The sequence below is a fragment of the Podarcis erhardii genome, assembly GCF_964252035.2.
Source record: "Podarcis erhardii genome assembly, chromosome: 7".
In the NCBI taxonomy this organism is placed as follows: domain Eukaryota; kingdom Metazoa; phylum Chordata; class Lepidosauria; order Squamata; family Lacertidae; genus Podarcis; species Podarcis erhardii.
In genome coordinates, this window is record NC_138511.1 from 25,967,018 (window position 1) to 25,994,265 (window position 27,248).

The 27,248-nt window shown below is 45.6% G+C and overlaps 1 protein-coding gene across 12 annotated transcripts in view; it reads left to right on the top strand.

Annotated features, from left to right (window-relative positions):
- VPS13D (vacuolar protein sorting 13 homolog D) overlaps nucleotides 1-27,248 on the top strand; it is a 120,437-nt gene that overhangs the window by 58,949 nt on the left and 34,240 nt on the right. For 11 of the 12 annotated variants that reach the window (XM_081870637.1, XM_081870636.1, XM_081870632.1 and 8 more), the window contains 22 exons: nucleotides 1,124-1,171; nucleotides 1,925-2,075; nucleotides 3,133-3,343; nucleotides 3,913-4,160; nucleotides 4,532-4,723; nucleotides 5,710-5,836; nucleotides 6,039-6,181; nucleotides 7,425-7,555; nucleotides 7,909-8,084; nucleotides 8,694-8,817; nucleotides 8,915-9,150; nucleotides 10,773-10,881; nucleotides 10,992-11,155; nucleotides 12,164-12,272; nucleotides 15,781-15,960; nucleotides 17,567-17,674; nucleotides 18,952-19,101; nucleotides 19,702-19,851; nucleotides 21,194-21,290; nucleotides 21,986-22,134; nucleotides 25,278-25,412; nucleotides 26,122-26,289. In XM_081870637.1, coding sequence (XP_081726763.1) covers nucleotides 1,124-1,171; nucleotides 1,925-2,075; nucleotides 3,133-3,343; nucleotides 3,913-4,160; nucleotides 4,532-4,723; nucleotides 5,710-5,836; nucleotides 6,039-6,181; nucleotides 7,425-7,555; nucleotides 7,909-8,084; nucleotides 8,694-8,817; nucleotides 8,915-9,150; nucleotides 10,773-10,881; nucleotides 10,992-11,155; nucleotides 12,164-12,272; nucleotides 15,781-15,960; nucleotides 17,567-17,674; nucleotides 18,952-19,101; nucleotides 19,702-19,851; nucleotides 21,194-21,290; nucleotides 21,986-22,134; nucleotides 25,278-25,412; nucleotides 26,122-26,289 — 3,306 coding nt within the window. Of the gene's footprint in view, nucleotides 1-1,123; nucleotides 1,172-1,924; nucleotides 2,076-3,132; nucleotides 3,344-3,912; nucleotides 4,161-4,531; nucleotides 4,724-5,709; nucleotides 5,837-6,038; nucleotides 6,182-7,424; nucleotides 7,556-7,908; nucleotides 8,085-8,693; nucleotides 8,818-8,914; nucleotides 9,151-10,772; nucleotides 10,882-10,991; nucleotides 11,156-12,163; nucleotides 12,273-15,780; nucleotides 15,961-17,566; nucleotides 17,675-18,951; nucleotides 19,102-19,701; nucleotides 19,852-21,193; nucleotides 21,291-21,985; nucleotides 22,135-25,277; nucleotides 25,413-26,121; nucleotides 26,290-27,248 lie in introns of those variants that run through there. The other variant, XM_081870635.1, reaches the window with a different exon arrangement.

The following is a 27,248-nucleotide window of genomic DNA, read 5'->3' on the forward strand; positions in this document are numbered from 1 at the left end:
CCCAGTCTCCTTTGACTGGACTTAACCATCCAGGGGTCCTTTACCTAAAAAGGCATGGCATACATTTGTAAGCTGCAAAGAGATTTTACCACAGTCAAGCAGTGTATAATTGTTGCTGGATAATTAAATAGATTTTTTAAAATATAAAGTATATATATATATATGGACACTGTTTGTACAAAGCAAGATCCTCTCAAACTGCTACCAGCCTATTGGTCATCATAAGTGAGCCAATGTGCTCCAGGGACTTCGTTGTCCTCTGCAAAGATGACAACTGTGGCTAAAAGCCAGGTGTCTGCCTTAAAACTACACTGATGTTGTTGGCTTCTGTCTGTCTACAGATGCAATGTGTGGCATATCCCTTGAGGGTTATTGTTCCCTTATCCTTTGAAGGAATATCTGACTGAAATCTGTAGCCACTCCAGGGGACAAAGGAAGGGCAAAACATGGCTGAGAAACTTAGAACAGCTTTGCTCAAACTTGGCACCTTCCAGTTGTTGGACTCCACTATCCCTGAGCATTGGTCATGCTTGTTGGGGCTGATGGGAGTTGGAGTCCAGCAACAGCTACAGGGGGCAGCAGGTTGAGAAAGCTGGTCTAGAGCCTTTGGGCTTAGGGGACAAGTTTTGGGCTTAGGGGACTAGAGCCTTTGGGCTTAGGGGACAAGTTGGGCTTAGGGGACAAGCCTTTGGGGACAAGTTTTCATCAGTGAAGTGGAATCAAAATGGGCTGTTAGCATAACTGAAGGTTTCTGGCTTTGGGAAACAGAGAGAGGGTGGCGTGAGCGTTTCACTAGCGATGCAAATATGAATTAAATCATTTCCTTGGAATTCTTGCCATTATATATCCATTCCCTGGGATTTATTTTTGCAAACATAAAAATGGCATGGGCAGTTACACTTTGCTGGAGGGATTATTCTCAGTCTAGTTCTGACACTTTTCTGGCAATGGACATATTTCTTGAAAGGCGGAAGGAAAAAGACGCTCCCCTTTCATTTGCTAACCTCCCCAGCCCTTTCTACGGGTTGCTATTTGTCTACTGTCTATCAGAGAAATACCATCCTCTGTGAAGAGCTGGCAAGCTTCTTAATGGCTGTTTTCGGCTTTACTTTTTCTTTCCTAGGTTGGCAGCCCAATTAGCAGAACAAACATCATACATCCACATGTTTATGTGAGTAGCAAATTCTCCCTTGAGCTTTGCGGTGTGTACAATATACATTAAGAGGGGCATTCTTCTGAGGCATTGGGATGAATCTCATTTCATTTGAGTATCAAAGTTGTTTGGCAAAGCAGATACAGAAGAAAGAGTCACAGGACTTGACATCATGCTTAGAGTGGATATATCCATGACTGCTTTTAGCTTACTTTTTAACATCTTAGTTGTATTGTAGTCCCCCCCCCCTTGACACTTTTAATAACTGTTGGCAGTTAAAAATCTCTGGACATTCAAGCAGAACATTAATGGCCACATCTATAAAAGGATGTTTAAGCAGGCGGGGTGGGTGGGTGAAAGTGGTCCATGGGTGCAAGACTATATAAGGATTTTTTTAAAAAGGAAATCCTTCAGAATTCCAACATGTATGTGTTTTGATCAGCATTATTTTCTAGGAATGCTTGGGTAAATAAAGCAGACATTTAAATCAAACAGAAAATTTGTATTTTATATTTCTTTTAGGCCTACGCCCCCATAAAACAGTGTACAAACAAGAGCAAGGCAAAATATAACGATCTAATAGCCGCATTAGCCAAACATAGGGCATTATTTCAGAAGCAGCTTTGTAACTGCCAAGCTAATTGTGATCTCAGTTTAATGCAGGATTGAAGAGGAAGGTTTTCAGGGCTCATATAAATGGTCATACAAGTCAATAGGAAGGGAGTTCCAAAGGTCTTGGCACCCCCACTGATAAGTCCTGTATTTTTGCAGTTTTCTTCATTGCCTCCAGTCCGAGTAGTATTTGCAGTCACCATGGAAGGCAGCGCTCGGAAGGTAATAACTGTCCGTTCGGCCTTGATTGTGAAAAACAAACTGGAGACGCCTATGGAACTCAGGCTAGACAGCCCTTCAGCACCAGACAGTAAGTGTGTGTCTTCATTTTTTAAGGTCCTGTAGAACTGCAGTGTCTGAGGCAGGATGCTTTCCTTTTGTGGATTCTTAATATGACCAGTGGTGTAAGATAGCCATGCTTAAGGAATTCTTCTTTCAGCCCCCAATAGAGATCATTGGTAGAGCACCATCTGCTTTGCATGCAGAAGGTCCTACATTCAATCCCTGGCTTCTTTGGGTAGGAGTGAGGCTGTCCCCCGTCTGAAACCCTGGGAAGCTCCTATCACTCAAGCATGGATAGTACTGAGCCATTAACCTGACTCCGTAGAAGGCAGGTTCCTATTCCTGCTTACACCCCACATAGACACCTGAGTGCTGCAAGCCTGTGTACCTTGCAGTATGCTCCATTAAGTATAGTGGGACGTGCATGCGTAGAACTGCACTGTTGAAGACTTACGTACTGTAGCTTCAGTCTTTGTGGGCCAAAAGCATGAACTGTAGCCTTCCATTCACACACACACACACACACACACACACACACACACCGACATGCCCTTAGATAAAGACAGAAAAGCAAAGGGGGGTAGGAGGAATCTGAGATACTGTGATACAAATTGAGGCCAAAAGGCCCAGCAGTGTAAGAGAAAGGCGAGACCCATGAGACAGTTCAGAGCAGAGGTTCTCCTTTGAAGGGTGAATGTAAAAAGAGCTCTGCTTTTAAGTCAGGCCAAAGGTCCATATAGTCCAGCGTCCTGTCCTCACAGGCCAGATGCCATATGTTTCTGGAAAGCCTGCAAGCAGGACCTGAGGGCATCAGCCTTCTCCCCTTTGTGATTCCTTCAGCTAGTATTGAGAGGCATGCTACTTCTGACAGCAGAAGGGAGAGAGCATAGTCGTTGTGACCAGCAGCCATTGATAGGCTTCTCCTCCATGAATTTGTCTAATCCTCTTTTAAAACCATCCAATCTGGCGGCCATCACTGCCTCTTGCAGGAGCAGATTGGTCATTTCAACTATGCGCTCTGCGCTTCTGTCTGTCCTGAAACTGATGTATTGCAAGCATATTTTGCATTTCTCATTTGGTTGCAGAGCCTGTAGTGCTGCCTTCGGTCATGCCGGGGGATTCCTTTGCTATTCCCCTGCATCTGACATCCTGGCGACTTCAGGCCAGGCCGAAGGGGATGGGAGTTTTCTTCTGCAAGTCTCCGATCCACTGGACAAATGTGCAGAAGACCTCGGAGGTCAGCAGCAGCAAACGAGAGTGCCATGCGATGGAGTCTGAAAACAGCCGTTTCTTCAGGTGACTTGGGTCTTGGGGAAACTGCACTGTTTGCTTCTCCTGTTCCTAATAGAAACAGTGTTGTATGCTGGCAGAGGCTATCGAGAAATGAAGAAAAGGAAGTATTTAGAAAACAACATGGCCGAGGTGTTTTGTGTTTGAGATCTGTCCATTTTGCTCCAAGGGTAGTGAAAAGAAACCATCACATGGGAGGGAGAAATATGGACAGGCTACCATTTGATGGCAGATGAGTAGCTGGCTGTGCTACCTAATTTGTGTTGTTGACCCTGCGACTTTTCTGCTTTTTTTACAAAAAGAAACACAGCATTGCGTGAAACAGCAAACCAAACAATACGATGAATAGAATTGTTGCTACAGGCAGTTTCTCCTAAAATGGGCCGCCTTGACCTGCTGCCTGAAGTCCAGCCTTGAGCTTCTTTAGGAGAAGGAGTTGCAAAAATTTGGTAGCACCTCAGAGATGCCCCACAGCACTCCGGAGAGTGGGGAAAACATATAAAAGCATTTCTTCAAAAGGCAACATCCGTGACTCTTAGGCGTTTCTTCATACGTATCTTGCCTTTCCCTTACAGGTTTTGTGTCGCCATAAAGAAAGAGAATTACCCAGATTACATGCCCTCCAACATCTTTTCCGACAGCGCTAAGCAGATTTTCAGGCAGCCCGGACACACCATTTATCTCCTTCCAACCGTGGTGCTCTGTAACCTGCTGCCTTGTGAACTTGAGTTTTACGTGAAAGGGATGCCCATTAACGGGACCCTGAAACCTGGGAAAGAGGCGGTACTGCATACAGCCGACACTTCGCAGAACATCGAGCTTGGTAAGGCCCCCTGGGATTATTTGTGGCTTAAGCTATAGGATGTCAAGACCAAAGCACAAGTTTGCTATGGCTGCCAAAGGTCCCTTTATCCCTTGTTATCCCAAGAGAGATCCTTGGAAGTAACTGATTGTTTTTTAAAAACAACTTTTAAAAATTGTACTTTGGATGCACTGTCTGGATGTTCCAGGATTCAAGTCACACCGTGGCTATCACCTTTGCTCATACAGTGCAGTTGTTGGAAGGGAGGACACCATTTACAAAAAATAAAAAATGGGTTTCTTACTTTGCTCTCCAATCTCCCCCAAATGGAGAAAGGTGCCCCACAAGAACGGTCAAGAAGAGAGCACACATTTCTTTCTTTTCAATTTCAGGAGTCTCCCTTGAAAACTTTCCACAGTGCAAAGAGCTTTTAATACCCCCCGGAACACAGAACTACATTGTGCGGATGCGAATGTACGATGTTAACAAGCGGCAGATGAATCTCACCATAAGGATCGTGTGTCGCGCTGAAGGGTCCTTGAAGATATTTATTTCAGCACCGTATTGGCTCCTCAACAAAACAGGTAAATCTGGCCTAACTTCTTACGGATGTAAGAATTCCTCACCTGAAAATGAGAGGTCTGCTTAGGTTAGGTTAGGCTTACTGAATTTGATAATTGCTTCTCACCACAAAGATTCCTTAAAGCAATTTACAACCAGAATATTAAAACAGTAATCAAAATACACAAATCATGTTAAAAACGTAATCTGAATACAAATACCCAGTCATTGATGCTCTGCCCAGTGAGAGAGCTGGAACTGTCCACCCCTCATCTGCTTGCCCCCACCAATCTGGTATGCATTCCAGGCTTGCAGTTCATTGAGTATTTCTGACCATGGGATCATACCCAGTAGCTCCTCCCTCCCTCTTTGGTCTATTCCTTTTGAACTGGCTATATCCCTCAATTCCTACATTCCAGTCATGAGTCTCATCCCACCAGGCTTCAGTAATGCCTACCAGGTCTTATTTGCTATCCTGTGTGGTTGTTTTCTCTGGATTTTCAAAGATTTTGCACAAACAAACCTTTTTCTTCTTCAATGCTGGCGCTTTGGTATGGTTTAGAGAGTTTGAGGCCATTTACTTCAGCGGTGCTTACTCGTGAATAGGATGGTAGCTTCAGGAATACAACCACATAAGACCCTCTCTTTTTTTAAACCCATGGATGCAGAATTTCGGAGGCGCAGTACAAAATCCTTTAATATTCCTGCTCTAGAAAGCAAAATGCACTGGCTAATTTAAAAGCAGTTAGACCTTAACAGAATGTCATCCTTCTTTTAGATTTACTAAAACATGCCTACTTTTTTTTTTTTTGGAAAGGTGGGTTTACCTGTTGCACGAGGGGATTAGTTTCCTTTTCCCATGACAAGATAAGGAAATTGGTTTTAAAGCAATGTTTAAATGATACACACAGAATAAGCGAGTCCATCTAGTTCTGTGATGATGCAACTAACAAAGCATTAAAGTTCAGATTCAGAGGCTAACGGCCATCTTGTTGGTTTCTTTTTAAAGGGTTGCCGCTGATCTTCAGACAAGATAATGCCAAGATCGATGCAGCAGGCCAGTTTGAAGAACATGAGCTGGCCAGAAGCCTGAGCCCTCTCCTCTTCTGTTATGCTGACAAAGAACAGCCAAACCTGTAAGCTTTGGTGATGAGCTGTTGCGAGAGAACCGTGCAGTGGCAAAATGTCGTAGTCAAATTGGAAAATTGATTCTGTGACAACTGAAATATGACCATTTAATTGGGTCCAGACTGCACTGTAGGTTCTTAAGGCTCGTCTAAATCAGCAGAATCGTATGGATTGCTGAACTAGTATATCTCATTGTCTTCCTTGCTGCAGTTGCACAATGAGAGTTGGAAGAGGAATCCACCCTGAAGGTATGCCCGGTTGGTGCCAAGGCTTCTCGCTGGATGGAGGCAGTGGGGTCAGAGCCCTTAAAGTGATCCAACAAGGAAACCGGCCAGGCCTTATTTATAACATTGGTAAGAACTTGTATGGCTAATAATTGAGGTCATATTAAATAATTTACTTGTTTGTTGATTCTAAAGCAGTTTGCATTCTAAAGCAGCTTACTGTAGTCACAAAATTCAAGAGACAGTGGTTTGGTTTGGATTCAGTGATACATTCTGGATTATTGTTAACCTGCATGAATTTCAGGCAAAGAGATCAGAAGCTTTCCCATTAACTGTGATTTATTATTGGCCTGAGCCTGAAATTCTGATTAATGGTGGGTAGGGTTTACAGAGACAAGCCAGAATCATAAAGCATGATTTGACGTTACCTTATTTCCCTATGCAAGGAGTAGGGAATCTTTGGCCTGCCAGATGCTGCTGAACTACAACTCCCATCAGCCCCAGAAAGCAAAGCCAGGGTAGGTGGCAATTGTAGTTCTGCAACATCTGGAAGGCCAAAGATTCCCCATAACTGCCCCTAAGCCATAAGAAAGGAGGGAGAAGCAGCAGCAGAAGAAGAAACTGCCTCTTCATTGTGCTTGGATCCAGTTCCACAGCCCTCTGAATTGCTGCCTGTCATGCAGCTGTGAAGGGTTTTGGTGAATGGAAAGTTGAATAGTCGTCTATGTCTGTTGCCAGATTCCAAACTCTCTACAAGATGGGGAAGTGGAGGGAGGTATAAGGTCTAGGACCAACTTTGACAGATAGCCACTGCAGTATGGATTACAGGTAGACGGGTAAAAATAATACCTTTGGGCAGACGTCTTGTCCAGAAGCATCGCAAATGGATTGTCCTGTAAACTGCATCATATAAGTACTTAAACTAAATAATAACTAAATGGCATCAGTCTTTGCTATCGGACTGTGTTACGCCGCTGGACTGAGAAGCGAGTTGTGTGTGGCAGCATAGTACTTTTACTGATAAACCATATTTTATTAGACCAACTCCACTGTTTCTAAACCAGCCCTATCGATTGGAGAGGGGAAGTCCTTCTTCCTGCAACGCATAGCTAACCTACGGAACTCACTCCCACAGGAAGCAGGGATGGCCACCGACTGATGGCTTTAAAAAGAGGATCAGGCAAACTCATGGAGGAGGAGAAAGCTATCAATGGTTACTGGTCATATTGGCTATGCTCTGCCTCCATGGCCAGTCACAGTAATGCTCTTGAATACCAGTTGCTGGGAAAATCAATAAAATGCCTAAATTTCTTTTTAAGGCTGTGGAGCCCCAGATGCTGCATGTTCTAACTGTGGCTGTATTTATTACCAGGTATCGATGTCAAGAAGGGCAGAGGTCGCTACATTGACACCTGTATGGTAACGTTTGCCCCTCGCTACCTGCTAGATAATAAATCCATGCACAAGCTTGCCTTTGCACAGCGGGCATTTGCCAGGGGACAGGTAAGAAAGCTTCCATTCCCTCTAAGCAGTTTTAGTGTTACTGCATAAGAGTCTTCCAGCCTTGTATAATAAGCCCTCAATAAGTTAACTAGCCCTCTAGGGCCTGGCAGTGGAAGGACTCTGTACTGGGCACAGAACAGGGACAGAGCACCATGTGGTGTTGATGTAAATAATGCCAATCCAAAGGAAATCTGTCCTTCAGGTAGACTGGTTGTTCTTCGTGCTAACTAACATTTAGGCGTGCCCTGTGATTTCTTTATGTGGGTTAAGGAAAACCAACAACTGATTGCTCGCCTTGGAGCCATGCAAAATGGTTATTGGTAAATGCTGTTGGCTGATGCATGTTGTTTCAGGGCACATCGAACCCAGATGGCTACATCTCCACCCTCCCTGGCTCCAGTGTCGTGTTCCACTGGCCGCGCAATGATTACGACCAGCTGCTTTGCGTCCGGCTCATGGATGTCCCAAACTGCATTTGGTCTGGAGGCTTTGAAGTCAACAAAAACAATTCCTTCCATATCAATATGAGGTAGTTTCGGTCGTGTGGATGCTGCTGCTTTAATACATCTAAAACACATGTGTAGGCATACTCCTTAGTAGTTGTTGTGCAAGACAGAATTTGACATGGGCTTACCATCGTGATTCTAGAGAGCAGGGAATTCCTATCTATTATAGCCACCTCCTCCGAAATGAGCTCCAGAAAGTCAGGCAAAAGAGAACCACAGATATACTGGCCATCGGCTGATAGCTGTGTGTGTGATTTCTCCCTCCTCATCGGATCTACTCTGCCTTGCTTGCTTGACCTTAAGAGTTTCCCTCTCCATGACCTCTGTCTTCCAGACAGTCCCTGGGCTCGGACAACCCTGGAGCAAAAGTAGACAAATCTAGGTTTCTTCATTGACAGTGCATTGATTCTAAGTTAATTCTAAGTTCACATTACACCTGGAATTTATGCGAGCCCATTATCTTTGGATGTGCCGATATTTGGGACAGGTATTCCGGCATGTGAAAGCATTGTTGATTTCTAGCTCTCACCTTCATGAGGATTTGAAACTGTGAGCCACTACTTAAACCTATTGGTTTTGCAAGGTGCTTTCCTGGTATGTGACACTAACCAGACTGGTTCTGTTTTCTGCAGGGACACCCTTGGGAAATGCTACTTCTTACGAGTAGAAATCACTCTGAAGGGAGCTACATACCGTGTTTCATTCAGCGACACCATCCAGTTACCACCCCCGTTCCGCATAGACAACTTTTCCAAGGTGACGGACCATTTCGTAGCATAACGGCCTGTAACAAAAACGTTTCTGGGACTTGGTGCTAATGGTTCACCCCTTTGTGACATCCCCGTTGCTCTAGGTCCCGATCGTCTTTGCTCAGCACGGTGTTGCAGAACCACGGCTCAGCACAGAAGTCAAGCCAACAACCTCTTTAGATTATGCCTGGGACGAGCCCACCCTTCTGCCTTACATAACCCTGACCGTCAAAGGAGCCGGCTCCTCCGAAATCAGCTGCAGCATGGATGACTTCCAAGACAGCAAGCAGCTCTATTATGAGAACTTCATTTATATTGCTGCAACGTACACTTTCTCGGGGTAACCTCTCTTTTTAAACATCATTTATTTGCAGTGTTTATACCCCCCCCCCCTTTAACGAAATGGCTGTTGGAGCAGCTTAAAGAAAAATAAAAAATCAGTTCTAGGACTGTAGCCTAAGAATTGTTTTCACATTCATAAGCCAGAGGCAGAATAAGGCACTTTGTTAAAATGAGCAAGCTTTTAAAAAGAACTATTGATAGCTTTATTGTGGGAGGAGCTTATAACAGGACTCATAACTAGGTAACATATTTAGAATGTAGTAAGTCTCCCCAAGCCCAGCCTCCTTACCTGGAAGTGGCTGCTACAGTGGAAGCTTCCTTCTCCCCCCCCCCCAAAAAAAAAGACTGCAGAAGCAGCACAGGCAGTGTTGAAGATCTTCCTTAGGGTGCCTGGAATAACACCACAGCAGCATTCAGGGCATGGGGGAAGTAGGAAGGACACTGTGGTGGTGGGAAAGAGGCCGTCTTTGGCTCAGTTTCCATTCGGAGCCAACTATGAGGTCATAATGCTCATCTTGGGCTGAAAGTGAGTGATTTGATTCACCAATGACCATTCTGTGAATCTAGGAAACCTCGCCATTTGAAGCAGAAATCCATTTAAAACAGAGACTGTGAAACTGCACTTGCTCCTGTTCGTCCCCTGAACATGAATCTTCCTCACTTTTTTCTTCCCCCACTGTTGATGTTTCAGAATGCAACCTCCTTGGGGCAGGGGCCTGCCTGTCTTTGCTTGTTACTATCCCTTACAGCGTATCGTAATGTGGTGCGCCCAAACTTCTTAGTTATACAGTCACACATCACTAACCAGAAGGAAAGGAAAGGCATCTCTAGCCCTGTACTGCTCAGAAACATTTTAAAAGTATACCTGAAGGAGTGTCTCCACCCCCATCCTTCTGCCTGGACACTGAGATCCACTACTAAGGGCCTTCTGTCGGTTCTCTCCTTGCAAGAAGCTAAGTTACAGGGAACCAGGCCTTCTCGGTAGTGGCACCCGCCCTGTGGAATGCCCTCCCATCAGATGTCAAAGGAATAAACAACTATCTGACATTTAGAAAACATCTGAAGGCAGCCCTGTTTAGGGAAGTTTTTAATGACTGATGTTTTAATGTTGGAAGCCACCCAGAGTGGCTGGGGAAACCCAGCCAGATGGGCAGGGTACAAATAAATTAATAATAATAAGTATAATTATAATAATATCCAGTGGTAGCTCATCCCTACTAGAACGGGTAGGGGAGAAGCCCAGACAGTAGTGGCAATGACTGGCAGCTAGTTCTAGTTTCAGCCCATCGGCCTCTTCTCTTCTGAATGGGCAACACGGAGACTAAGGAGGAAGAAAATGACAGGTAGTGCCAACCTCCTGGGCTTAAAATGTAAGAAGGCAGGCTGGCAGGCAGGCTTGCTTACACTGGTGGGGCACACTTCCATCTACCCTAATGGGCAGCCTCTGCAGCTACTACCAGGAGCATTCTAAAGAATTGCCTGTGCTTTTGCTTTCCTGTAAAAGTTACCTTTCTTCTCACCACTTGTAAGAAGTCTGATAACATTAAAACATCTATGCTCCTTCTGAGTGTTGGAACCCTTCTCTGCATGAGCACCTAATCAATTTCCTTCCAATTCTAGACTGCAGGAGGAAACCGGGAGGCCCGTGGCTTCGAATAAGGATGTGGATTGTGCTGAACTTGTCCTGGATGTTTCTCTGAAGACGCAGAGAGTCATATTAAAGAAAAAGGTATGAAGCTCAATAGTCTGTGGAGAGAAACTGCCTCGTTCTGAACACAAAAGCGGGCGCCTTGAGCTGCTTGTGATCCCATCTCTTCCTCGCTGCTGTTTTCTTCTCAGGAGCCGGGAAAGCGCTCCCAGCTGTGGAGGATGACGGGCACCGGGATGCTTTGCCATGAGGGCTCTGCGGTTCCTCACCATCCGAACAAGCCGTCCCCTCCCCGTTCCACAGAATCCTCTCTGATCCTGGACATCGCAGGCCTGGCTGCCGTCACAGACAACAGGTCTGCAAACATCCCAATGGGCTTCCTAATGCGGAGCTCACTCGTGTTAACAAAAGGAGGTTGGGATCAGAATTGCCAAAGTGTAGGTGTATCCTGCGACATGTCATTGATGGTGCATTGGTGCGTTAGTGGTGGATTATTACCAAACTGTACACACATAATTCTGCCTTATCAGTTGTTCTGTGTTGCTTCCCAAAATGTAATTGCATTATTGCTGTCAGGAGGGGCACTCTTGCAGGGTGAAAAATAAATTGGGCAGAGGAAGAAAATGCACTAGTTATGAAGCTGGCACTTGTTCGGCCTTTAAATCACGCCTAAGGCCACACACGGAGGGACGCGGGTGGCGCTGTGTTAAACCACAGAGCCTAGGACTTGCCGATCAGAAGGTTGGCGGTTTGCATCCCCGCAACAGGGTGAGCTCCCCTTCATCGGTCCCTGCTCCTGCCAACCTAGCAGTTTGAAAGCATGCTGCTCTGGTTCACCAGAAGCAGCTTAGTCATGGTGGCCACATGACCCGGAAGCTGTACGCCGGCTCCCTCGGCCAATAAAGCGAGATGATTGCCGCAACCCCAGAGTTGGTCACGACTGAACCTAATGGTCAGGGGTCCCTTTACCTTTAAGGCTACAAACACTTTCACTTTCCTCTTTTGTGCCCTCCTTGAGTGTTTTGTGGTTTTTTTGTTTTTTTGTTTTATGGGTTTTTTGCCTGGCTGGAATGTGCCTTTGAAATTTGGTGCTTGTCTAGATGAAGGATAGAGAGAGGTAGGTAAACAGTTTTAAAGCTGATGTCCGTCGCTACCTCTTGGGGGGAGCGAATTTCTGTGAGTAGTTGTCGGCCTTACTTGCAAAAAACAGTGCATCCCACTGCTCATCAGAGGGCAACAGCCTTTCTGTAAATTAGCATTGTGGGTGGGTGGAAATGAAATAAACTAAAATGCACAGATCATAAAAAAAAAAAACCTGGGGGAAAACAAATGGTGCACAGATGAATTTGTTTTGCTTTTTCAGGTATGAACCGCTGATGCTGAGAAAGCCGGACCGGCGGCGTAGCACAACACAGACCTGGAGTTTTCGGGATGGGAAGCTCGTCTGTGGCATGCACGGGCTTGTCGTTCAGGTTGGCATTGGGTGTTTTTTTTCCCTGGATGTCTCTCGAGGTGAACAAGGACCAGCCCTTTGTAAATCCTCTTAACGGGGCTTGGGAACTCTGGGCTTGGGGACCAGAAGCAGCCCTCCAGGCCTCTCTGTCTGGTCCTTAGGACTTTGCCTGGGTTATATCCATACTTGCTTTACACCTTACTTGACCATTTGTGCCTGGCTGGGAAAGGTCCTATGAAAATGTTTCTTGCTTGCCCGGGTGGAGGATGGAGACGGGGTGTGTGTAGAAAGTTCTCTACTGCACAGCAGTAAGGTGTTACATTCCTTGTTCTGCCCACTTTTGCCTCTGGCCTTGGCACGTGGCCCCCAGAAAGTTTCCCTAAAGGGAATGTGGCCCTAGGTCTGAAAAAGCCCGTGATTTGTTAAAAACAACAACAATTAACCAGGAATCCCAGGAATCTGTTCAGTAAGCCACAAGCCACCCACTGCCTTCGGGGCGTTATTTCATCCAACTTCTGCATTTCATTGGAACATTTCTGCCAGGGCAAAGGTACGGGTTGATCCATAGGCCTGATTTTAATTTGCAGCGCATGAGTAGCTCAAAGACAAAGGCTTTTTAACTGCCGCCAGCTTTCTGTGGTAGCTCAGGACCAGCCATATAATGTGGAGAGCTGGGTGGGAGAGCTGTGTTCTGGAACTCGCAGGGTGGCCCTGAACCTAGTCACTCTCCAGTTGAGCTTAACTTAACACACACGGTCATTCTGCGCTATAGCTGGCATGGGGAACCTTTCTTGTTTTGAGAGACACATTTCCTTGGGGTTCTTGGTCAGGGATCAAAGTTAAGAGACCATCAGGGAAGAGTGAGATCTTCCCCTTCCCAACCAATCTCCCTCTTGTTCTTTGCCACTTACTCCTCTTCCTCTCTTTCTGCAGCCCCATCTTCTTCTCTCCCTCCATACCCAGCCGGGTGCAGGGGGAGGAACGGGTTTCTCCGGCAAGAGGTCTGAACAAATGTCTTGCCTAGAGCTTTCATGGAAACCTAGGGAGTCACCTTACATTGGCTTAGGCTATTTGTCTTCCACACCACTGCTCTTCGACGGGTGGGTCCAGACTGATGGCTGAGTCGCAGCCTGATCCAAGCTCGGATCAGTGGGCACGACCGCCTGACAAATACTATGGTAAAAAAAATATATCAAGAAAAGGATTGTAGAATTGGAAGGGACCCCAAATGTCACCTTGTCCAACCCCCTGAAATGCAGGACTCTTAAGCTAAAGCATCCATGACCAATGGCCAAAATCGGCGGCCGAAGCAAAGAGTGTGACACACTGTTCTCAGCCACCTCAGTCAGTCGTAGTAACTTGCCTGTCCTCACCAGCAAGATGCCCCACCGCAGAGATGCTTTGATTAAAGGTGGGTTGCATGCCTGAAAACGTCAGGAGCCTGCACTGACTGGCAGCAGCTTGCCAGTGTTTCAGGTGGGCGTCCTCCCCAGCTGGCAGGGATGGAACTTGGGACCTTCTGGACCTTCTTCCGTGGAGCTGCAGCCCGTCCTCCCCAGCACCCCACCCTTCCTTTCAACTCTGTCCATTGCAGCTTTCCCCCTACTTCCTCCCTTCTCTTCTTCTGGGTTCTTCTCGCCCAATAAAAACAGGCTAAGGGGTGCAGCTTACCCCCCCCCCCCGGATCCTATTAGCAGAGAGGTCCGGCAGATAGCAGGGAGCAGGTCTTTTCTCTAGTGGACCTCCAGCCACAGAACAACTCTGTTTCCAGGGAAGCTCACCTGACACTAGCATTGTTATCTTTTCAGCACCAAGCAGAAACATTCTTTTATTTCCCCATCTACTAGGACAGCAATAGAGACCTGGATTTTCTTCTCTCTGTCAGGTGTTCATTCTTGGTTTGGATTGGGGAGGGTTGGACCTTTTATGCTTTCAGCTCACGTTGAGGGGGTTTTGGGGGGTTTCTTTTATAAGCACTGCTATATTCTGCATTGTATCATTGGGGTCATTATATTGATTACTTTGCATTAAAAAAAAAAGTTTTCTGCAAATTGCTTCGGGGATCCCTGCTGGTTGTAAGAAGTGACTAATAAATTCAACAAACCAGCATAAGAATTGAGATATAAAGCACAGGACAGCTCTGCCTGCCCCGGCCTCTTGTCAGCCCAGAAGGGAAAGTAAAGAAATCCACAGAGCATCCCTGTTCTGCCAAAACTTGATCATTGCCACCATGCTTGCATTTCAGGGATTATTTATGGCCTGTGTGGTTTGTTAGTTTTATTTACGTTTGTCTAGCTTTTGTTTCCAAAAACCTTTTCACTTAAATTCTGTGATCATCACTGATTGCCACAATAGGAAGCTTAACGGAAAAGAAAGCTCTGAGCTAAAAACTTAAAATTGGTAGGATTACGGTGAATTGGTTTTCCACAAGAAAAGGATTTTCAAAGGGAGAATGCAAACTATGTCATTAAGAATCAAACCTGATTTACCAAAAGAGAAAGAGAAAAGAGTGGGGGGAGTGTATTTTAGTAACTCAGAGATCTTTGATCAAAGACTGCCTACTCTGAGCTATCCATCTGGAATTAATTTGTAAGCTATATTATAACAGATGCACTGTTCAGAATTCTTTATGAAAGGGATTTGTGATCCCTCTATTTGCCCTGTCTGCCTCCCTTTCCTCCCTAATTCCATGTAGTTATTTGTAGTGCTTTGCAAAGAAGTGGAAGGCCGTGGCTCAGTGGTCAAGCATCAGCCTTTCATTCATAAGGTCCCAGGTTTGATCCCCGGCATCTCCAGGTAGGCCTGGGAATATCCCTTGTCTGAAATCCTAGAGAGCCGTCAGCAGTAAGTTTAAGACAATAGTGAGCTAGAGGGACCAATGTCCTGGTATAAGGTGACTTCCTAGGTTCCTGGAAAAACCCAGTAAATATAATTTGGTACAGGCATATTGTGCTAGTACCTGGGCCCATTGTGTTTCCTTTCCCGATTGTCCTGCTGAATTATTACCTGGCCTTTTAAGGCTGTAGTCCTGCGTGCATTCACTTCCCAGGTAAGTCCCATACACTTAAGTGGGACTGCCTTCCAAGCAAACTTGCACAGGTTTGGACCTTAAGTCAGTTTGCTAGGAGCCCCTAACCAAAGCAAACGACAAAAAAAAGAAGACGAATATCTGGAAAAGTTCTCAAGACAGCTAAAATATATCGGCTCGAAGATTTGAAAATGCAGGTGCTCTGAATAGAAAGTGCTACAGTAGTACCTCTGGTTACGAACTTAATTCATTCTGGACGTCCGTTCTTAATCTGAAACCGTTCTTAACCTGAGGTACCACTTTAGCTCCCGCTGCTGCCGTCGCCGCACAATTTCTATTCTCATCCTGAGGTAAAGTTCTTAACCTGAGGTACTACTTCCGGTTTAGCGGAGTCTGTAACCCAGAATGTTTGTAAGCCAAGGTGTTTGTAACCCAAGGTACCACTGTATTTAGTTTTAATCTCTTTCCACTTTCTCTGTTGTTTCCTGTTTCCTTCTAGGCAAAAGGAGGCATTGCAGGGCTACATGACGGAGCAGAAGTCGTTCTTGGACCCGATACGTCCCTGGAGATGTTAGGTCCAGTTCCACCGGAACAGCAGTTTGTCAATCAGAAGATGAGGCCTGGCTCGGGAGTTTTGGTAGTCAGGGTCATTCCAGATGGCCCAACCAGAGTCCTGCAGGTGATGGAAATTCTCCGTCTGATCCATGGAGATTTATTTCTATAACTAAGTTATGCTTGGAGTAGACCCATTGACATCTGTTGAGCCGAGTCCTTCACGTTCATTCATTTCACCAGGCCTATTTTTAAGTTGGCCTGACATTGAATACAACTCAGTATTTCTAAACCGATCTTCATCCAGACATGATACGCAGTGAACATAGACAGTTAGTCATACAGAATGCTAATAGAAAACCACAGTGTCTTTCATAACTTTTCAGCAGCAAAACATTATAAAAACTAAAAGCAGGCTGAAGCAGCATTAGCCTTTAAAAATCCCAGATTTTTTTATTTTATTTTTAAAGCGTCATTGAAAAGATTGTAATGTCTGTACCAGTCATACCTCCAGAAAATGCTGAAACACCACTGCACCAAAGGTCCACTGTTTATATATGCATTCATATATATTGAGCATTGCTAAACAAGGCACTGGGGGAATGGCCTCAGCCAAAGTTCTTCAGACATAGGCACGGTGACTTAACATTTGCAAATTAAGCTAATGCATCTTCCAGTACCTGTGCTATCTTTCAGTATAGCAGTGTTTATATTGTGCTTTTCCATACCCAGAAAGGGGACACTAAAGCTGGCTGACGATTATCAACAAAACAATTACCACACCTCCCCCCCAAAAAAAAACCCCCCACTAGCCAGGAAATAAATAGCAGCGGTGCTAATAAATTAGAAACCGATAACAAAAGCTATCAAAGAATGCCCCTGCTTCTGAAAAGCATCTTGCAATTACTTTGTTTTAAAATGACAATTTAAAACGGGTGCAGAAGCCTTTGGGCACGATGCTTAAGTTCTCCCTGGGCCATTTTTACAGGTGGGCAGGGCTGCCTACCTGTCGGCCACCTGACAACCCAGTTATATCAGGCAAAATTAAACGATGTAAATGGGAGCGGGAGACGTGAGGGAGTCCAAAGAAGTGATGAAACTACGTTGTGATGGAAGTAAGATTGTTTATTATCGGTGCATTTGTATTCAAAAACTCTAATAAATATTTATATTATATTATATATATATATATATATATATATATATATATATATATATATGGCAAAATTGTTTCTACCCCCCCATCCTCAAATGTGCTTTGGAATCAAACTACAAAGGCACCAGCATTTGCAGACTCTGCTTGTTGGCAGTGCCTGCAAGCCCAGCTTCACAGGCCAAATGGGGAGACCTGCTCTGCTGAGGCATGTGGGTCACAGGTTCCTCGCTGCTGCCTTAAAGGCAAAGAGAGGGAGAAACAGGCAGACCACTTGGCACTGAGATTTCCATAGCTTGGGCACCACCTCCAAGAAGACCTTGTGTTGTGTCCCCACCAGATGATGGGGACACGGATATAGGACTCCTTTGAAGATGCAAAAGTTCATACAGAACCAACTAGGAACAAAGTGTTGCATTAGATATTTTGTTGCTGCCAGTTTCTTTTCAATTCATCAATTTCTTACTGAAACTTTCTATTTCAGGTTTCAGGTTTTGTTTCTGGGTGTTGTTTTGAGGCCTGTGGATTTAATTGGCCTTGTAGAGGGGGAAAAAAATCCTAATAGTGTATTCTGTATTAGATAACAGACTTCAACCAACGCAGAAATGATCGTTTCTCATACGAAGGGGATGAGCTGGAACACGATCTGCGGAAGCTGAAGAACCCTGACACAGAGCAAGAATTGGAAGTGAGTCAGGAAAGCTGCTATCTGGGGTTAGAAGGTTGTTACTGTTGCTGCTGTTTTTTCAACAGACAAAGCTGCGTAGCAAGGACCACTCACTCACTCTTCTCATTTTCAAATCTGAATTAGGCATTGGCCACTGCACTTCGTTGTGCTTCAGAAATTCTGCTTTGCAGACCTGATGCAGAGACCGATAGGATTGGATCTGAGAGAGAGAGCTCCCATCGTGAAATGTAGAAAGTTCCTCTTGGAGCATTCACAGTCTAAATTCGACTGCTGATAACTTTCACTGTTTTAATTCTGAAACATCAAGCTGTAGCCAGCAAGGAACTCCTGTTTATGGACTCAAAAGAGCTGGGGTTGCATTTCATAACACACAGGAGTCCCTTGCAGATGAATCACAGAACCCAGACTGCAAAAGTACAGAGCCAGAGCAAAACGGGTGCTTTGTGCCAAGGAGGTTCATGCAGAAACGTAACGGCTCATGGCAGCCTTCGGGGGGGCGGGGCACAGGCAATAGCAGGCACTGCAATGGACGTGACTTTTGGCTTTGTTTGAAAGGCTGTGGCAACCATGTAAAAGTTCCAACTTGTATCTCTCTGTGGCATTTACCCAGGCAAAAACACTCAAGGACGGCAAAAGGCAGGGTTCGTGAGGGGTGAGGCCTGGGGAGAGTCTGTGGGACAGTCCTGAGGGCCAGTTAGGTAAAGGGTAAAGGGACCGCTGACCATTAGGTCCAGTCGTGACCGCCTCTGGGGTTGTGGCGCTCATCTTGCTTTATTGGCCGAGGGAGCTGGCATACAACTTCCGGGTCATGTGGCCAGCATGACTAAGCCACTTCTGGCGAACCAGAGCAGCACACGGAAACGCCGTTAACCTTCCCACTGGAGCGGTACCTATTTATCTACTTGCACTTTGACATGCTTTCGAACTGCTAGTTTGGCAGGAGCAGGGACCGAGCAACGGGAGCTCACCCCGTCGCGGGGATTCGAACCGCCGACCTTCTGATCAGCAAGTCCTAGGCTCAGTGGTTTAACCCACAGCACCACCCTAAGCCAAATGTGGCACAGCGGCCACATTTTGTCCCCAGCCCTGATGTTCCCCACACCCAATTTAGGTTGTTCTAATTACAGGTCCTCAGTCTTTACTTCCAGGGGATGTGAACCGTGTTTCTGAATGCAAAAGGCCCCAACTGAAGCCCCCAGGTTGAAAAATAGAAACGTTGGTGGTTTAATCCTTGCGTGAATGCTTTTCAACCCATTTCGTTTCTGCTCCGTTTGTAGGTCCAGTTGAAATTGGAAGGCGGAATAGGTTTATCTTTAGTTAACAAGGCCCCAGAAGAGCTGGTGTTTGCGAGCTTCACTGGCATTAACGTCCATTTCACACAGCTGTCAACGGGTCAAGTGCTCGAACTGAGTATACAGGATATACAGGTAACTGGATGGGTCCACTCTCAGAGAAGAACAAAAAGAAAGAAGACTTTGGAGTGAAATTCATCCCGGAAATATATAAGCTAGATGTGAATATGACACGCAAGGAAAAATAAACAGGAGGGAGGAGGTTACAGCTGATTTGCCAGGGGTGGCTCTGGTTGTCTTCCTCTTGATAAGGAGCAGTCGCTGTTCCCTTGGGAAGCTCGCCCTCGAATCAGATCAATGATCAGGATGTTCTGGTTCGCCAAGCAGTCCCAAATATGGAATTGCGTCTGTGCAAACAGCAGATGGCACTTGTGCACCCAAACAGACGAAACACTCTAGCAGTGCTAGAAAATGACATGCTATGACCTTTTAAAGTTGGCTAATGGGAAATAACTGGTGTTAACTAGCTGGAGTCATTTTGGCTGTTGACTGATATAATGGTGAAGAACTTGGTGTGCCTACTAAGGCAACACAGGTGTAAATTGTGGTCTTCTTTGGGACCTGTAAAAGTGTTCCCATTTCAACATCAGGGTACCATTTTTCACTGGAAGCTGTTTTTCATTTTGCAACTTCAAGGTATATTGATGCTTCTCCCCCATCTCTCTCCTTGTTTAGGTGGACAACCAGCTCCTTCGTACCACTCAGCCTTTCATGCTCTTCCTGACCCCCAAAACTGGTGAAAATGAAGCAACCGAGACAGGTCCTGCCCTACAATTGAATGCCATGAAATTTCCCAGTAAGAGCCCTTTAACTGATATATACAAGGTAATCCAACAACCGGATATTGTTTGGGCTATTGAACTGCAGAACTAGGAAGAAAGGGGATCTGTGTACCTATCTAGGCATTGCTCCCTCTAGTAGACAGAATTGGAGACAAAGCAAAACAGATGTACAAAAAAAATTTTGAACATGCGCGGTCAGTCTAGGACCAGGGAGACCAGAGTTCAAATCCCTACCCAGCCACGAATCTCACTGGGGGACCTTAAGGTTTTTTGTTGTATTTGTTCTATGCTGAATCCCCTAAAAGGTAAAGGTAAAGGTACCCCTGCCCGTACGGGCCAGTTGTGTCCGACTCTAGGGTTGTGCGCTCATCTCACTTAAGAGGCCGGGAGCCAGCGCTGTCTGAAGACACTTCCGGGTCATGTGGCCAGCGTGACAAAGCTGCTCTGGCGAACCAGCACCAGTGCAGCACACGGAAACGCCGTTTACCTTCCCGCTATAAAGCAGTACCTATTTATCTACTTGCACTTAGGGGTGCTTTTGAACTGCTAGGTGGGCAGGAGCTGGGACCGAAAGACGGGAGCTCACCCCGCTGCGGGGATTTGAACCGCCAACCATACGATCGGCAAGTTCTAGGCACTGAGGTTTTACCCACAGCGCCACCTGCGTCCTATGCTGAATCCCCTACAGAAGGGATATCTCAGCTTTGGGGGTGAGCCATATTTGGAAATCTAAGGATATTTTGTGGGTACCACCAAATATCGATTTCACAGAAGACCTGCTGATCTTCAGAAGCCTTCCCCACACTCCCCACAAGGAGCCTAGGCAAAATGCCCTAAGTGACACATACAGAACAAATAAAATGCAGACCAAAGAAAGCTGATAGCACGTGTGTGCACACATCTCAAAAGAGGGAACTTCCTCAAAGTTGGGAGATAAAAGTAAAACAGATTTGTGGGCACTATGTTGGGGACCACATCCCTAAGGTTCAAGTTGACCCTGTAGTGCTTCCAACATTTCATTTTATCTTTTTCTTGTACCTATTTGAAGATACGAAAAGTTGACTTCATGCAATGCGAACCCGTTTAATGTTTTGGTAAACATCTGTATTATGTGTTAACATTTCGTCAGCCTCCTGGCATATGTACCTGGTTCAAATCCTCAGGCTTCCTTCTGGGCGTGTATTAATTCTGAATCCATGTGTTACCGAGTGGAAGCCCTGTAAGGCTGAAATTCAGAATGCAGAGTTTAAAATACGGTTGTGTCACGGGTCTTTTTGTGAGCGCATTTATTTAGATTGCAAACTCCTTGTGTGATCTGTGTTTGCTTTCATAAAGAGTTGTGTGCATAGCACGATAGAAAAGAACACACCTCCCTCTCGTTCCAGCATCTGATGATCACAGCTGGCAGGTTCACAGTCCAAATCGAGGAGAAGCTGCTCCTGAAACTTCTGAGTTTCTTCGGCTGTGATCAGTCAGAATCAGGTACGTTGTCAGGTCCGCAGTCACACCTGCAGAGTCTGTAAATAAAGGAAATTAAAAGTGCTTGGAATTTTCCCTACATTGGGATGGAAAGCCTGAGATGATAACATTTTGGCAGAATACATCTCATCCACCCGCAATAATGTTTCTATGTTGGTTTCAGCCTGCTTTTGCTTTTTTAAAAAAAAAATGCCATGCTGGGGCCTTAATTTATATTTTCTAGACAGTAGTAAAAGTATTTCATACAAAACATATTGCAAATGTTGGAATATTTTGCAGTGCAGTCCTGGAAAGGGGCATTAAATATAAATAAAATGCACATTTTAATATATTTTATTTAAAGATGATCTGATTTGGAGCAGGAGATTATTAATGGGGAGTACCAAAAATCACAGCAGTAAGCTGGGTTGGGATTCATAAGGTTGCTTCCAACTAAGTCCTAGTCAGAGTAGGCCCCTTGAAATGAATAGACCTTAGATAGTCACTTCCGTTAATTTATTTGGGTCTGCTCTGAGTAGGCCTAACCCTGGGTGCAACTCACAGTTGTTTTTGCAGAAACTGTTGGTTGCAGAAACTGTTAACTTGTAAGCTCCCTGGATTTATACTGTAATTACTTTAGTTGTCCTCATTCATCACAATGGTATTAGATGCCCCATGTACTGTAGTAATAATGCCTGTGTTGTGTTGTTGAAACACAGAAGTTGAAAGTTACGATGAAAACCTTCATGAAAAGCCGGTTGATCAAGGTGGAGCACGGAAGCGATATTACTTTGAAAACCTCAAGATCAGTGTGCCGCAGATAAAGCTGAGTGTCTTCACTTCCAGCAAGCTCCCCTTGGATCTCAAGGTAAGGCTTCATGGGCCCATCCTTCCAGTGTTCTGCTGCATTGCATAATAAATTCTTGCAGGGTGATAGATAAGCAGTGGTCTGTAGAAGATCTGCAGTCTTCCTGAGAATCTCCTTGTATTTAGAAAGCCAGATTTCTAGTACCGAAGGCTGTGAAATAATATCTGCTGAAAGCGCAGAATCCAGGGAGAATTGGGTAGTAAAATGCACACCTCTTCCCCCCTCCCCCCCCCCTTAACAACTGAGGATTGTCTTGCCAATTGTCTGGCTTGACGAATATTCGGTTGACAGCAATGGGCAGCCTCTAGGATATTCACGTTCTGAATGTGTGTGACAATGTTAAGACTCCAACAGGCTTCCTTTTCAGGATATACTTCAGGTTCAAGTATATCCCGAAAAGGAAGCCTGTTGGAGGATCATTGGCAGAGACTTTGCTTTTTTTATTGGTCATTTGAAATCAAACTGAGTACAGCTTAAAATGAATGGGAGAACCTACAGTATGTCCAAATAGTGATGTGAGACTCCACATCCAGGCCCAGCCATCTCCAACAACAACTGGAGGACCGCAGGCTCTTCGTGCCCCACACCCACTCGCCATCTCTGGCTTAAAGGAGGGAGCATTCATGGGAAAATGCTCTAATAGGAACTGTATAACTTCTGTGAAATTATATACAGTGGTACCTCGGGTTACAGACGCTTCAGGTTACAGATGCTTCAGGTTACAGACTCCGCTAATGAAAAGCAATGCAGGATGAGGCCCAAAGACCCATCTAGCTCAGCTTATTGTTCTCACAGTGGCCCATGGGAAGCCAGCACAAGGGGCCTGGGTGCAATAGCAGCCCTCGCAACCTGCAATTCTTAGCAAACGGTGTTCTGAGGCACATTCCCTCTTGACACTGGAGAGAGAGGGGGACCCTTCTGGGTTAAGCCCCCAAAGAAACTCTGCACATCCTGCCATGGAACTGTTGCACATTATCCAAGCAAAACACGTTCTGGACCTACCAGCCTGGCCATTACCTTGTGGGAGCAGAGTGGGCCCCACAGCATGCTCTCTTGCAGCTTTGCTTTGTGTTGGTTGGGGAGAGCTGCACTGGGGAGCGAGCTGCCCTTCTCGCGCTTTCGTTCCTGCACTTCTTTGTTGAAGAACTCCTCTCTCTCGCATAATTTTTATTGTTTTTAAATCATAACAAACAAGAAAATAAAACAGTTTACACCTTGTTATCACAGATTTCTTTCTATAAGACTTCCTTCAGCTTCCCCTGAAATCATCCATACCCTAATTTAACAAATTCACACAAATCCTAGCTTATATTGACATTATTTTCTCTTTCCTTCTTTTTCTCTTTAGACAATATTCCAACCTTTTCACAGAGCTTTTTTAAACCCAACTAGCGTTATCTGACCTTCACTTATATTTTCCAGATATTCCACAAATTTCCCCCAGTCCTCAATGAACCTTTGGTCTTTTAAATATCTAATTTTCCCCGTCAATCTGTCCATCTCCGCGTATTCTAGTAGTTTTGCTCTCCATTCCTCAAGCGTCGGTATGTTCTGTTGTTTCCAATTTTGAGCCAATAAGACCCTTGCAGCCGTTGTTGCATATTGGAAGAATTTACTGTCATTGTTCTTTATATCACTTCCTGCTAGGCCTAACAGAAAAGCCTCCGGCTTTTTCCCAAAGTTATATCTTAATATACTTTTCATTTCATTATATACACTTTCCCAAAAGCCTTTGACCTTTCTGCAGTCCCACCACATATGGAAGAAGGATCCCTCTTTTTCCCTGCATTTCCAGCATTTATTACAAGTTTTATATATTTTTGCTAATTTTGCAGGTGTTATATACCAACGGTAAAACATCTTCATGAGGTTCTCTTTTAACGTTATGCAAGCTGTAAGTTTGTTGAAGAACTCCTGATAAGGTTCCAGGGAACCTGGAGTTCCTGGGAACACAGTTTGAAAAAGACGGTTCTAAGTCAACAGACCTATTTTTAGCCTCCAGTTGACAAGGAGCCTCCACTTAATTACCCCCCCCCCCCAAAAAAGCCACACTTATTATGGCATTCATTCTGAGCTCAAGTCTGGGGCAGGCAGTGCAAACAAAAACACAGGGAGCATTAAACCGCATGGTGCTGGGGACTCTTTGGAAAGCAATGGCAGGGTTATTCTGTTTGCTGTCCTTACAGTCCAGAGAAGCCCACATTTTTAGTGGCTGCTGCTGTCTGTTCCTCTCAGGAAATAGGACAGGAGTGGATTTAGGAATGGGGAAGAAGTTGTTGCCACTCAAGGAAGCTGCCTTTTGTTGAGCAGACCAAAAGCGAAAAAGCTCAGGGAAGGAAAACGGAATGAGATTTTCAAGATGTCCTTTCAGAGGTCCTTGTTTTAATTTTTAACAAGTGGAGCAGCAGAGAAAAGGCAGCCTCCACCTGGGCTTCAAATGCTAAAGCTCTGTCCATTCTTGTATTCTCTCTCATTTTTCATAAGCTCAACCCCAAGGTGGTTGGGAGGTAAGAAAAGAAGATGAGGAGAAGCATGTGCCAAGTCATGCACATTTAACACAAAACGCCTCTTGCATTAATTTATAAGCAAAGCTGCCAGATTTAGCTGAGAAGTGCCAGGTTACGGAATTTAAAGGGTTGGTAGCCTTGAGGTCATATTTCACTGGAGCTGTTTTGTTGGCCCTACCTATAGTGCATGGCAAGAGAGGGTATGGCAAATTGAATTGTCAGAACATCTGATTTACCACCGCAGAGTTGTCCACGGTTTGGCCAAAGGAGATACAGTATGGGTTTCTCCTATAACCAATAACAGCATATTACACAAACCTCCAATAGCTCATGCATCTTGGAGAGGGCAGTTGCCTCCTCCCTGACTGTTTCTCCTTTTGCCTGGTCTAGACATGTTTCAGACTGTCCCTTTAGTTGTTGATGATGGTGATGATGACTTTTGATCTGATTTCATTTTGATGTAAATTCTGACCCATCTTGATTTCTTAATGTTGAAGATGGAGAAGATGTAAGCAATATTGTACTTCACTCAGTCACAGTTACGTTTTTCTCCCTTTGAATTGTTCATCCTATTGATTTTTGTTGCTGTTGCTTTAAAGTGTTAAGATGCTAATGTAGTTACTCTGTTTGCTTTAGGCATTGAAAAGCACCCTGGGCTTCCCTCTGGTTAGGTTTGAAGATGCTGTGATCAACTTGGACCCCTTCACCAGAGTCCATCCCTACGAGACGAAAGAGTTCATCATTAACGATATCCTGAAGCACTTCCAAGAAGTGAGTTAATTTTGCACTAGAGGGCGCAGGGCCACACGGAGCCAGGCCTTCCTGCTAGGTAGTCCCTGCTGCATTGTGACATAGGAACCTTCCTTCCTCACTCAGGGTCACCAAAGCCCCAGTCCTCTAGCAGACTTGAGGGCTGCTAGCATTTGATGACTGCGATAGCGCAGATGTTCTGATATGTTTATAGCAAGGGTGGGCAGCCTTTTGTCTGTTGTGGCCATGTTCTCTTTTGGGGACAATCTGTGTGTGCTCCCCTATCCGAACACCAACTGCTCGTGTGGTTGATCCAATACAGAGTAGATTGCACGGGCATCTTATTAAACCACCCCCATGTTTTCTTTCTGTCCCACTTTGTCTCCCCCTTTCCTTTGCTGGGTGTTCTCTCTTACTGTCTGTGTTGTAGCCCAAGTTACAAAGCAGCTTACTAACCCACATATAATCCCCCCCTTGAAGGTTTTGACATGAACACTGGGGTGTCTCCAGCTCGCTCCTTCACTCTGACTGCTGTTTTAGCACCCATGGTGAGATCAGAAGGCTGCATTTTGGTCTTCTCCAGCTCTGTGATTCAGATACAGAAGGGAAAGGGTCTTATTCCCCCACCCCTTTATGGTCGCCTCTCCTTATGCAAAAGAGCCCCCTTTACCGAATATGATGACTTTGCCGTGAGCTCTGTTTCCAGTGACATTTCTGATGCCCTTTCCAGGAGCTGCTCAGCCAAGCGGCAAGGATCCTGAGCTCCGTGAACTTCCTTGGCAACCCGATGGGTCTCCTGAACGATGTTTCGGAAGGCGTTACTGGGCTGATAAAATATGGAAACGTCGGCGGCCTTATACGAAACGTTGCCCACGGTGTGTCAAACTCTGCTGCAAAGGTAGGGATACAAAGGATAAAGAGGCTCATTTGTTCCTCCTGCAGCTCTAGCAACCGCTGATGCCTCAGAGCAGGGGTCAGCAAACTAAGATCCGCGGGCCGGATCAGGCCCAATTGTCTTCAGGATCCGGCCCGCGGACTGTCCATGGATCGGTGTGGGGATTCTGTTCATTCGGGCTGTGCCATTTTTTTCTGCACCATTCCATTTCCCCCCCTCTCCCGCACACACACCGTGGTGGTGCCTCCTCCTCCCTCCCTCCCTCCTCCTGGCTCCTCCTTGCCCTGCCTAGAGGAGGAAGGAGGGCTGGGCTGAGCTGGCTGAGCGCCATTTTAAGCAGCCCCTCTCGGGAGCCAGCCCTTTCGCACCAATCATCTTCCCTCCACCGCCGCCGCCCTGGTGCTCCTGTGAGCCAGAGAACAGAGCGGACAAGCTTGCTCTGCCTACCCACGAGAAGCAGTGGCGGCGGTAGTGATGGTGGTGGCAGCCCCAGGGAAAGTAAGTGCAGCGGCTGGGCTTGGGGAGGAGGACTACTTGCACCCCTCGCCTCTTCTTCCAGCTCCACACCCACCCACCCCAGTGCTGCTCCTCCAGCCTGCCACAAGGTCTGAGGGACAATAGACCAGCCCGCAGCTAAATTTTTTTTGCTGACCCCTGCCTCAGAGCAACCTTCCCCTACCTGTTTCTCTCCAGGTATTCATTCTCAAACACTGCTTGAAAGCACAATTATTTTTGTTACCAGGTGTGATTGTCCCAAAACATGGGTTGGCAAGATGGCTGACTTGAACCAGTGGGAAAACAGTCCATTTTAACATAGATAAAATCATCAGCCGATATCGTGACAGATCATAGGGCATGACTTTGTTTTCCCCTTTTGTTCCATACTGATGGACTGTTGCCGTTTAAACCCTTCCTATATAATAAGAGCTTTCATCCTTTGGAACTCCCTGCCTATTGATGCC